This window comes from Octopus sinensis, linkage group LG7 (genome assembly GCF_006345805.1).
Source record: "Octopus sinensis linkage group LG7, ASM634580v1, whole genome shotgun sequence".
NCBI classification, from domain to species: domain Eukaryota; kingdom Metazoa; phylum Mollusca; class Cephalopoda; order Octopoda; family Octopodidae; genus Octopus; species Octopus sinensis.
Window position 1 is genome coordinate 104,900,990 of NC_043003.1, and position 13,289 is coordinate 104,914,278.

At 39.6% G+C, this 13,289-nt stretch overlaps 1 protein-coding gene across 1 annotated transcript in view; it reads left to right on the forward strand.

The window, feature by feature from the left end:
• LOC115213923 (transmembrane channel-like protein 7) overlaps positions 1-13,289 on the forward strand; it is a 121,863-nt gene that overhangs the window by 69,195 nt on the left and 39,379 nt on the right. Inside the window, exons 4-5 of the mRNA XM_029782916.2 lie at positions 3,713-3,794; positions 8,942-9,231. Of these exons, the coding sequence (XP_029638776.2) occupies positions 3,713-3,794; positions 8,942-9,231 (372 nt within the window). The remainder of the gene's footprint in view (positions 1-3,712; positions 3,795-8,941; positions 9,232-13,289) is intronic.

Genomic DNA, 13,289 nt, shown 5'->3' on the forward strand with positions numbered 1-13,289 from the left:
ACTCTCTCCCTCTCTCCCACACACACGTGCATCCATTTCATATACACATTCATACATCTTTAATTTTATACTCTCTTTCACTTTAAAACAAAAGTAAGAAGTGATTTTCAGGATAAAAATTGTTAAAAAAGAAAACTTCTACCCATGTAAATTGATTACTATTGTTTGGATAGTTCCAATTAGATAAGTCCAGAAATTAAGTTAAATATATACATACATGAATAAGTACTGTGAATTCCCATTCTACAAACTGGCAAACAATTCCATAAATACTTTACCAGGCAAGACTGGGTAGTAAGTCTAGTGTGTATATATATATTATATATATATATATATATACAGTCGGTTGGTGGCATGTAAAAAGCACCAACTGACCATGGCCGTTGCTAGCCTCCCCTGGCACCTATGCCGGTGGCACATAAAAAGCACCAACCATTTGTGGCCATTGCCAGCCTACCCTGGCACCTGTGTCAGTAGCATGTAAAAAGCACCCACTACACTCACGGAGTGGTTGGCGTTAGGAAGGGCATCCAACTGTAGAAACACTGCCAGATCAGACTAGAGCCTGGTGCAGCCTTCTGGCTTCTCAGACCCTGGTCGAGCTGTCCAACCCATGCCAGCATGGAAAACGGACATTAAACGATGATGATGATATATATATATGTGTGTGTGTGTGCGCGCGTGCACGCACACACACACACACACACACTCATGTATGTAACGGTAGTGTTACCTTAAAGGTGAAAATGATGTTGATGCTGACTTCGAAAAAGAAAGACAGTGGCTGAAGTTGTAGATAACATATTTATTTCTCCATTACATATAATTTAAGCCAAACCACAATGGGCAGGCTTATATAAAAAGAGTCAGAAAGCATATGAGGTAATGAGTTATATTTTCTTGTAAAAGGGTAGATAGCATTTGACTTCCATATTCCCATATTCCCTGTTGTTCTGTCAGCTGCAACTAAATAGATCAAGTGACGTTCAAATGAAAGTCAGTGATTGAGAAAGTAAGAGAGAGGTAGACAAGACAACTATATCACTGGTTGATTCCATAGCTGTCCTTCTATGATGTTCTGTTAAGACAGTATTTCGAGCTGGTCAGCCTGCTCTCACCCACTGCCTTTCCCTTACAAAATGCTGGTATTTATAATTGTGCAAACTAGCTAGGAAAATAAATACACCATTATGGCCCATAGCCAAATTATTGTAGGTCATTTGTTACCTATCTGAACTTTCCATGGCACACAAAAGCCATGAGTCAAGTGAAAATACATAGATCATCATTCCCTTTGACAGGACAATAGGCCGTATGGCTAGGGAGAATTTCTAGATTTAGTGTCAGGTCTCGAGCAGACAGGGCCAAACGAGGTCCTACATATATATACACACACATATATAGTGACTGAGACCTTTGGCAATATACTGTGATTGAGAAGACCTGTCAAACCAAGTGAGATTATAGTCGTGGCTGAGGCCAGTGTTTTGTAACTGGCATCGATGCCAGTGGCATGTAGAATGCACCCACTACGCTCTTGGAGTGGTTGGCATTAGGAAGGGCATCCAGCTGTAGACACCTTGTCAAATAAGAGTGAAACCCAGTGCAGTTCCCCAGCTTAACAGTTTTCAGTCTTCATCCTTTAACATCCATTGTCCATGCTGGCATGGTTGGATTGTTTGACCAGGGTTGGTAAGCTGAGGGGCTGCACAAGACTTGAGTCTGATTTGGCATGGTTTCTATGGATGGATGCCCTTCCTAATGCCAACCACTCTGGGAATGTAATGTGTGTTTTTAAGTGCCACCAGCCAGTTATGTGACACTGACATTGGTCACATTTTCTCCGTGAGGCCCAGCACTTGAATGGTGCTTTTTACGTGCCACCAGCATGGATACCTGTTATGTGACATTGGTATTGGCCACATTGTCTCCATGAGGTCCAACACTCAAATGGTGCATTTTATGTGCCGCTGGCATTGGTGCCAGCTACGCAACACCAGCATTGGCTATGATTACAATTTCACTTGGCTTGATGGGTCTTCTTAAGCATGGCTTATCACCAAAGGTTTCGGTCACTAGTCATGCCTCCACGAGGCCTAACTTTCAGAGATCATGCTTCACCACCCCTTCTCATGTCTTCCTGGGTCTACCTCTGCCACAGGTTCCTTCCACAGTTAGTTTTATAGTTTTATAGTTTCACCTGTAGATGAAACTGTAGTATCTTCATGTCATTTTTTTCTGAGCAAAATAGCACCAGCTGATTATAAGACCTCACTGAATGGTTCTTATTTCCTAGATGGATTTCCTAGATGACTAGTTAGCACTATCTACTTTTGACTATATTGGATGACCTTGCACTCTCCTCAGTTTCTCAGCCTTTTAACAAATTTTGTTTTTCATCCACAGGGTGTCTAAAAATCACTCTTCTCACCAAGCAAGCTTGGTGGGTTTGCCAGTTTAGTCTGACCATACAACAGGTTGCACTAGGTTACTTGTTATCAGTAACACAAGAGTGACCTTATGTAATACGTGTGTGTGTGTGTGTGTGTGTGTGTGTGTGTGTGCATATACATACATTAGTTTCCAATCTAGAACAAAATAACCTGAATCAAAACAACTTCCATGGCTATCCAGAAATCCTCTTCTTGTAATCATACATACAGGAAGTCTGTTATTGTTGCTTATAATATATATCCTTTCCAATGTATCCTGTGTGTATATTGATATACGATGTATCCTTCTCAATATATCCTTTGTATGTGTAGATATACAATGTATTCTTTCAAATGTAGTCTTTGTGTGCATATATATATATTTCTTTATTACCCTCAAGGGGCTAAACACAGAGGGGACAAACAAGGACAGACAAATGGATTAAGTCGATTACATTGACCCCAGTGCGAAACTGGTACTTAATTTATTGACCCCGAAAGGATGAAAGGCAAAGTCGACCTCGGCGGAATTTGAACTCAGAACATAACGGCAGATGGAATACGGTTACGCATTTCGCCCGGCGTGTTAACGTTTCTGCCAGCTCGCCGCCTTTTTTTAAAAAATATATTTATTTCTTTATTACCCACAAGGGGCTAGATATAGAGGGGACAAACAAGGACAGACATAGGTATATAATACTTACAAATTGACTGTTGTAAGAGACTTCCTGGTCCAGGCTCAGCAGATGACCAAGGATTTGTGTAGAATGGCTGTGTCATTAAGAGATTCACTTCCAACCTTGTAGTTTCAAGTTCAGTCCCCTCATATGATGAAATCAACAAGAGAATCCAGTAGATGTCTGTCTGTCCCCCACTCTCTCTCTCTCCCCATTTGTATATATATGTATATGTATGTGTGTATGTATATGCATGTATGTATATATAGTTCAAATTCATAGAAAACAAAAGACTAAGACGGATGAAGAAACAACAAGCAGGTGTATCAGTTATATATATGTGTGCGTGTATATATATGTATATATATATATAATATATATATATATATATATATTATATATATATATAATATATATATATATATATATATATAATGAGCCAGAGGCTTCTTTCAGTTTCCATTGGCCTGAGATTATAGTAAGAGATGCTTACCCAAGATCCTGCTCAGTGGAACTGAACCTGAAGCGATATGTTCAGAATACATATTTACTATTTATTTTTCCTTTATTTTCTCTTTTTCCCGTCACGTCTGTTCAATCAAGAAATGGAATCACTTCAAAGCAGATGTACGAAACAGTATGAAGTCATGGGGCCTCTGGTCAAATTCTATTAAAGCCATCAAAGGTAACACTTAAAATTCTTCAGAGACATTCCTCTAAATATGTTGTGTTTGTTCTTTGTCTTCTGTAAATTTGACACAAGAAAATGCCTCCTCCTCCGCATCGTCATCATCATCATTTATTAAGGTGGTGAGCTGGCAGGATCGTTACTGTGCTGGACAAAATGCTTAGCATCATTTTGTCTGTCTCTATGGTTGGAGTTCAAATTCTGCCATGGTCAACTTTGCCTTTCATCCTTTCAGGGTTAATAAAATATGCACCAGTTGTGCACTGGGATAGACTTATCTATGAGTTGGCATATTTTGTCAATGTGGTTTTCTTCTACTTTGGCAGGCTTATGTTCCCACCAGTTCTTCTCATTTTTGAGTCCAAATTTATGGCATATAATTCAGTGCAAATACTGCCAAGCTTAAGGTGATTAATATATTCATTTGAGGCTAGCATAGAGCATCCAGTGAAGAAAGGATGAAGTATTTCCCTGCCAGCACCACAAAAGCATCAAGCAGGATCAGCACCATTTTTAAGAATGCTTGCTTGATAGTTTCCAGTGGGCAGACACCGATCCTGAGCTGCTATAATGAAGCAGCCTTCTGTCCAGATGCTGCTAACCATTCATCATCATCATCATCATTGTTTAACGTCCGCTTTCCATGCTAGCATGGGTTGGATGGTTTGACTGTGGGCTGGCGAACCAGATGGCTGCTCCAGGCTTCAATCTTGGTCTGGCAGAGTTTCTACAGCTGGATGCCGAATGGTCATATGTGTATTTACATCAGGATCACTGACCCTTGTAGGGTACTTGCCATGCAATGCCTTGTTTTTTCCATGTGTTTCACAGCACTGAGCCCTTCTCTTTCATCAAGATGCCCCTCAGTCTTGTTAATCCTCAGTTCCTGGACATACTTCTTTGCTTTTTCTGATATTTTTTTTACTTGTTTCTGTCATTAGACTATGGCCATGCTGGGGAACCGCCTTGAATACCATTCTTTTTTTTGAATTTTCATATTTCACATTCGATGACATCCGTACTAGAGGGGTGCAAAGAGCACCATCCGAGCATGATCGTTGCCAGCGCAGCCATGCCGGTGGTACGTAAAAGGGCACCATTCGAGTGTGATCGTTACCAGCGTTGCCTTACTGGCACTTGTGCCCGTGCTAGTAGGGTGCCAAGAGCACCATCCGAGCGTGATCGTTGCCAGAGCAGCCAACTGGCTTCTGTGCCGGTGGCACATAAAAGGGCACCATTCGAGTGTGATTGTTACCAAGTCACCTTACTGGCACCTGTGCTGGTGGCATGTGTAAAAAGATTTGAGTGCGGTCGTTGCCAGTACCACCTGACTGGCCCCCATGCCGGTGGCACGTAAAAAGCACCCACTACACTCTCGGAGTGGTTGGCGTTAGGAAGGGCATCCAGCTGTAGAAACTCTGCCAAATCAAGATTGGAGCCTGGTGCAGTCATCTGGTTTGCCAGTCCTCAGTCAAAATCGTCCAACCCATGCTAGAATGGAAAGCAGATGTTAAACGATGATGATAATGATGATGATATTTGCAGGCAAGTTTAAGCTTCCAGTCATTGGTGTTCTTTAGATAGGTGTCTACCAGTACAGTTGCTATCTTTAGAGGCAGTTGAAGCTACATCAGTTCACATCCTTCATCCTTTCACGGGATGTATAATCTGTCTACATCTTCCTTTGGGTGATGCATTTTGGTGCATCATGAGGAGCTTGTATATTTTTGAGTCAGTTTTACTGATCTCACTGACTGACTGTTAAAGCTGTAGGTCACCACAGGTATAGCTAGAGTATTAATTGCATCAATCCAATTTCTTGCATTAAGTTTGTTCTTTAGGATGACTCCATCTCTATGATAATATTCCTTCCATATTTCCTCCTGCATTTGTGAGTGCTGGATGCTATCCCCTTCACTTATACCTAAATATTTGTAATTTTTGGAGAGATCTAATTCCTTGATGATGGTACACTTGTCTATGTGTATGTTATTCTTTTCCAGGAGTTTCCCTTGAAATAAGTGTCTTTAGCGCATATGATGATGATGATATTTGACTTCCATGGTGTATTAAATGTTGTTTTGCTTCTTTTCTTGAAATACGACTTATTCGAGCATTACTAAATGAAAATTTCTTTAGTGCACTTGTATAAAGAACTATAATTGTCTAAGAAATATCTTCCCTTGTTACTCAGAGCTAGACAACAACAACAAAGAAAAAAAAAAGATTTATTTCACAAACTCTTAAAATTTTATTTATATACTTTACATTTTTATGTCCAAAATGCCTACCATGGGTAATTATGCTAAATGACTGAACACAACAATTGAAAATAAAAAACACCACAAAATCAAAACATGACTAAATGCACAAAAAGAAGGAGAGAATGAACTGTTTAGTGAATAGTTAACAGAAGAAAATATCCCAAACACTCAAATAAGTAGTTTTAAAGATAGCCATTGTAGTAATAACAACAGTGGTAGTGACTCTTACAAGAAGTCAGATACTGTGGTATGTCCATGTAGTAGTTGTTAAAGCAAATCTTTCGTTAACACAAGCTGAACAAATGAAATTATTAGACCAATTACAGTTATCAGAAAAAATACGTGGGAGAATTTTGTAAAACTAGGCAGCATTTTTTTGCTGCTGGAGAGAGTAAAAAGGAAAATGCTATACCTTAGCTTATTAAAGGATAGAGTGGACTAAATTTTCTCTCATGTCATGTAGTACAAGTTTTCCAGGACATAGGAAATATCCTTTCAATAGAAAAAAGATAAAAGGTATGGCACTGTTTGCTGGAGACTAAGCTAAAACATAGGCTGAAATTGTCAGACACACATCTGACCGTACAAGGGTCAAAGAACTACAAGACTAACAATAAAAAAACATCAGAAATGATGTAACTTAGCAGTCACTTTTGTATCACAGTTGCATAAGCAGTCAAAACAGGACTAATGTAAGGTGACACGTGGTCAAGGGGCATCAAAATGTATTTGCAAGTTCAAATGACCCTTGAAGGCTGCAGAGCCATGCCGAATTGTTGTTCTTGTTGATGTGAAGACAAATCACCATCATCATTCAATGTCTGTTTTCCATGCTGGCATGGGTTGGACGGTTTGACTGAGGTCAGGAGAGCCAGCAGCTGCACCAGCCTCCAATCTGATCTGATCCTTTCAGAGTCAATAAAATAAGGACCATTCAAGCACTAGGTTCGATATAATTCACTAGCCACCTCCCTCAAAATTCCTGGCTTTGTGCCATAGCAGAAAGGATTATTATTACTACTGATATATTAATACGCTAAGGCCAAGTGGATTATGCTGTCATGTGGTTAGCTGAATGGAGGGGTGAAAGAGTGAGAGAAAAAAAAGAGAGAGAAGTGTTAACAACGTGAGGTGGGGGAAAGTAATAGTTATTTAGCTAAGATGCTGTCAACTGGTTAGTTCAAGGGAGAAAGGAAGAGAGTGTGTTAGTACTGTGAGGTAAGACAAAGGTATTGCTATTATGTTGTGTAATTAGTTAATTAAAGAAAGAGACAGGACGTAGAAACCCTATGTGGATTTTTACATCTTCTCAAGAACCAGATGTTTCAGAAAAACATACAAGTTCATGAAACAATTTTTAAAATAACCATGGAATTTTCATGAGTACTACTAGTTGCTGTTGTTACTACTACTACTACTACTACTACTATTATTATTATTGGTGAACTGGCAGAATCGTTAGCACATTGGACAAAAGGCTTAGCGGTACTTCACCAATCATTACATTCTGAGTTCAAATTCTGCAGAGGTCAACTTTGGCTTTCATCCTTTCAGTGTCAATAAATTAAGGACCAATGAAACACTGGAGTTGATGTAATTGACTATCACTCTCACCTAATTTCAGACCTTGTGCCCATAATAGAGAGGATTATTATTATCATTATTTTTTTTTTTACACTGCAAAGGTGGTTGCTTGCCTACAAAATGCTTAGCAGCACTTCTTCTGGCTTTGCATTCTGAGTTCATATTCCATTGAGGTCAACTTTGCCTTTCATTCTCCAGGGTAAATAAAATATAGTACCATTCAAGTCCTTCGGTCCATGAAGTCAACTAATTTTCTCTCCCTTGTGCCAAAATTTGAGACCGTCATTGAGCTGGTAGAATCGTTAGCATGCCAGATATAGCACTTGATGGTATTTTGTCTGTCTTTGTATTCTGAGTTCAAATTCTACCGAGATCAGTTTTGCCCTTCATCCTTTCAAGGTTGATAAAATAAGTGTCAGTTGAGTACTGGGTCAATGTAATTGGCTATCCCCTCCTCCAGTATTTCAAGCCTTGTGTCTACAGTAGAAAGGATTATTATTTTTATAATTATTAAGACAGTGAATGTGTAGAACAATGGAAAATATTTTGCTGTATTAACCTTTAGCACAACAAATTTTCTCTAGAATTGTTTCCCCTGCCACTGTCTTGTTACTACAAGAGAGAAAACTCACGTGGTGACATGATGCACCTAAAGTGTGCTAAAGGTTAAATAACATTCTTTTACATTGTGTTCAAAGCTCACTGGTGTCAATTTGACCATTCATCCTTCCAAGATTGATAAAGTAAAGTACAAGTGAATAACTAGGGCGGATATAAGCAACTATTTCCTCGCCCCACCAAAAAAAAAAGTGGTTTTTTGTCAACTTTAGAAACTAGTAGAATAGAAGAATCAGGATAAGAGCAGATGATTGAATACCTTACACTGTTTAGTTACAATACCAGTCAATGGGGTGATATCCATTTTCATTTAAGTAGGGTTGAAACAAAACAGAAGTTAACAGCAGTGTTTGGGCTCACTGCTTTGTGTCAACTAGTCCAAACAGCATCTTAACTTTGAGCCCTTTATATTCTGAGTTCAAATTTCTTCAGGGACAACTTTGCCATTCATCTTTTCAGGGTTGGTAAAATGAAGTACCTGTCAATTATTGAAGTTGATGTAATTAACTAATCCCCTCTCCTCAAAAATTATTGCCCTTGTACCTGTATTAGAAACCATCTTTCCAGGGTTGATAAAATAACTAATCAAGTGCTGGGATGCAGTTTAATAAAATTTCAGGTGTTGTACTTTTGTAAGAAAGCCTTATTATTGCTTATTATCAATTTCCATCTTTACAGGTGAATATGGTAATGCAATGGTGTCCTTTTTCCATTTCCTGCGATGGTTGGTCATACTGAACTTCCTGCTGATGCTCATCATGCTTTGTGTAACCACCTTTCCTTTTGTGTCCTCCTATAAACACCTGGACTTTAGCTATTACGTGGAACATTCTGGTGAAAAATGGATTAAAAACAATAAGTATGTTCAAGATGCTGAGTACTGTTCAAAGAATTATTCTGACTTCACAGAGGATGAATTAAAGAAGAGGAAGGCACATGAACACATCAAGGATGCCCTTCAAGGAACTGTATGTATCCCCCTCACTTCTCTCTCTCTCTCTCTCTCTCCCTCCCTCTCACTCTCTCTCTCTCTCTGTCACACACTCACACCTCATCAGTGCATTGTCTTTCTTTTTTTCCCATTCACTTCTCCTCTCCATTACAATAAGCTCTCTCTCTTTATCATTGATACTCATCTCTCTTTTTCTTTTTTTCTCACTGTCTTTTCTGCTCTTTCTCTCTCTTAATGTATATCTCCCTTTTGTTTTTATTTTGTATATCTTCTTTTGTTTTTATTTTTACCTATGTTGCTTTCTTGCTTTATTTAACCCCACTCCTCTGTGTGTGTGTATGCATATATGTGTTTGTATGTATGTATGTCTCTATATATAAAGATGAGAATGCGTGTGTCTATGTGTGTCTGTGTGAATCCCTAAAACTCGAGAACTACACAACCGATTTTGTTCAAATTTTAGGCATGCCTTACTTAGGGTGCATGTAGTGTCATGGACAAAAAAAATTTTCAACTTCTTGCCTAATGTGAGCCCACTGCTTCTTATTTCTTCCACTATTTCAGTATTACTTGCCAAAAGTGAAACAATAACATCTCTCTATTGTAATGTCAAATACTGTCACTTTAATAGTTTCACTATTAATACTGTAACTATTATCTCTCATATATACATTCATGCATACATACACACACACACGCACACACACACACACACACACACACACACACACACACACACACACACACACACACACACACATATATGTAAGTATGTATATATGTATGCATGTCAGTATATATGAGAGATAATAGTTTCAGTATTAATAGTGAAACTATTAAAGTGACAGTATCTGACATTACAATATATGTATATATATACACATATATATATATACATATACATATATATACATATATATATATATATATATATATATATATATATATAGAACAAAATTGCTAAACGAACAGTTCACCATTTGCAAACTCGATCTGAACAGCAGATACAAAATAAATTAAAACAAATCGAAGTTGCTTTTAAATTAATAAATAAACACTTCGATAAACTGAGATGTGTTTTCTCTTCAAACGCATCACCGGCGCAACAACAACAACAACAACCTCAACAACAACAAACTCAGCGGCAACAACAACAACAACAGCTACAGCAACAACAACAACTTCAGCAGCAACAACCTCAGCGGCAACAACAACAACAACCTCAACAACAAACTCAGTGGCAACAACAACAACAGGATGAACCACTCCTAGATTCATCTACAATGGCTGATTTGCTAAACGACCCCCCCAGTCATCAGGGTCACACAGCAGGAAGCACTACCCCTTCCTTTCACTGCCCCAGCAGCTCAATCATCATCATTGTCAACACCATCTCCTCTGCTTACTACTACTAGTACTACTCTCACTATGTATCGACAAACATCTTTGTCTTGGAATCGACCTCCTCAATCATTACCACTGTCAACATCTCTTCTACCTACTACTACTACTACAACTAATGCTATCTCAAGGAATTTACCTCCTACAGGTCACAAAGGTCGCAAAAAGTTCAACAAACTATCATCTACACCTTTCACAACTCACACACACACACGCACCTACACACCCACTCGAAACCCCATCATTTGCCGATATTCTCTTCGCCATAGACTGTGCACTGATAGAGACTGCAAATTCACCCATTTACCTGGAACAAAACGCTCTATCCCCACAAACTACAACAGCAACCACCATAATACAACACCACCACAACCACCAATATCTCAAACAAGGAATCCCCAAATCTGCCGCTATTCCCAGCGAGACAGATTGTGTTTGTACAGGGACTGCCCCTTTACCCATCTCCCGGGGACTCGTCGGACATTTAAAGATAACCACTCACATAAAAATAGCCGCGGCCACAGTCACCTGCGCTTCCCTAGACAGGAAACCATCTCTTCTTCCTCCTCTTTTTTAGCTATAATGAATCTAGCAAAAGAACTGGAAAAAAACATCCGAGCTATCACCCACCACCATCCACCACTATTACCCCACTGCACATGCCATTAAAAAGCAATCAAATAAACAAATCACCAAAACAATTAAAACCATCCACTCTCGCCTCAACATTTCTGCTTAATGCCCAAGGCATCAGCCCTTCCACCAATACACAAAAATGGAAGATAAGATTCCTGGAGGACTGGGTCGAGGCCCATCCAAACCACATCCCTTTCTTCGTCCTCACTGAAACCCATCTTAGTGACCTCCACTTGGAAGCCGAGGTGAAAGTTAAAAATTTCAAAACCATTCGTGCTGATCGTGCTGGCAGAAGAAAGGGTGGGACTGCCATTTATGTCCATGATTCATTCTCAACAGAAGCCATGAACATATTTTCCAATGGATACTGCGAAGCAGTCGCTGTATTCAGTCAAACCAACAACTTAACAGTAGTTGGGCTCTACAGACCACCCCAAACGCCCCTACCATGCTTCAAGGAATGCCTCAACAGCATAAAGTGTTTCATTCAGCAGTGTCAACCTGACAACATTTTAATAATGGGAGACTTCAACCTTCCCGGGGTTGACTGGTCTACAAACAGTCTGCCGCCAGGTTCTTCTCTCTCAACCCCTGACAGGGAGGCAGTGGAATCGCTTCTTGACTTCATGGATGACTTCTTGTCCCAACTGGTACTCGAACCAACGAGATGTCACAAAAACGTCTTAGACTTAATTTTCAGCAATCACACTGATACTATCCACAATATTGCAGTGGAGAAAACCCTACTCTCTGACCATGACATGGTTCTCTGTGATCTGAGATTTCACTGGCCAAAATGCAAAACAAATGTCATCCCTCCTGTTCATCCATTTGACACTATGGATTTCCACAATGCAAACTGGGAAGCGATCAATAATGATCTTGCACAAGTCGATTGGTCCTTCACGCACACATACACACCCACTAACATCAAAAAGTCCTGGCAGTCACTTGTAGACACCATCACGAACATATGTGCAAGACACACCCCATTAAGATCTGCAAACAAATCTAAGTGTCGAATCCCTAGAAATAGAAAATCTCTCATAAGGAAAATTAAAAGAATCAACAAAAAGATCAACATGCTGAAATACTGTCAACAGCAACACACCAACCTGACTGCCATCTCGTCGCTAGAGATTAAAAAACATAAACTCCAAAACAACATGATGTCTATCATCAATAGTCAGCGAAGAGCTGAAGAGGCCTGGGCCATTGAGAAGATCAAACTCAATCCCAAAGTGTTCTTTTCATTTGCAAAAAAACACAGAGTCACTGGTTCTACTGTTGGCCCTCTGATTGATGAAAATGGTACTCTTCAAGACAATGCCAAAACCATGGGAGAGATATTGCAGAAACAATATTGCTCTGTTTTCAGCAATCCTGATATGACTGATCTGGGCTGTATCAGTGATGTTACTCCCCAATACACTTTATCGGACATAACATTTGGCACTCCTGATGTCTTAGCAGCAATAAAGGAAATGAAGCATAATTCAGCAGTAGGTCCCGATAGGTTCCTTGCTTGTGTCTTGAAGATGTGTCAAAACCAACTTGCACCCCCTCTAGCCAATCTGTGGCGGAACTCCCTGGATGCTGGATATATACCAGAAGACCTTCTATCCCAGTCTGTTGTCCCAGTTTTCAAAAAAGGAAACAAATCGCTTGCTGTGAATTACCGTCCAATCTCACTCACCTCTCATATCATCAAGGTATTTGAGAGGGTGCTGAGATCGCGTATGACTCACTTCCTTGAGAGTCATAATATGCTGAACCCCAACCAGCATGGATTCCGTAATGGGAGAGATTGCCTGACACAGCTACTGCATCATTTTGATGACATTTTGAGAGCCTTGGGAGAAGGTTCCAACACTGATGTCATCTACCTTGATTTCAGCAAGGCCTTTGACAGGGTTGATCATAAGATCCTTCTGAGAAAGCTGTCCAATATTGGTGTCACTGGAAAGCTGCTGCAGTGGATCAAGTGCTTCCTGTCTAACAGAACCCAACATGTTGTAGTCGAAGGAGTCAAATCCA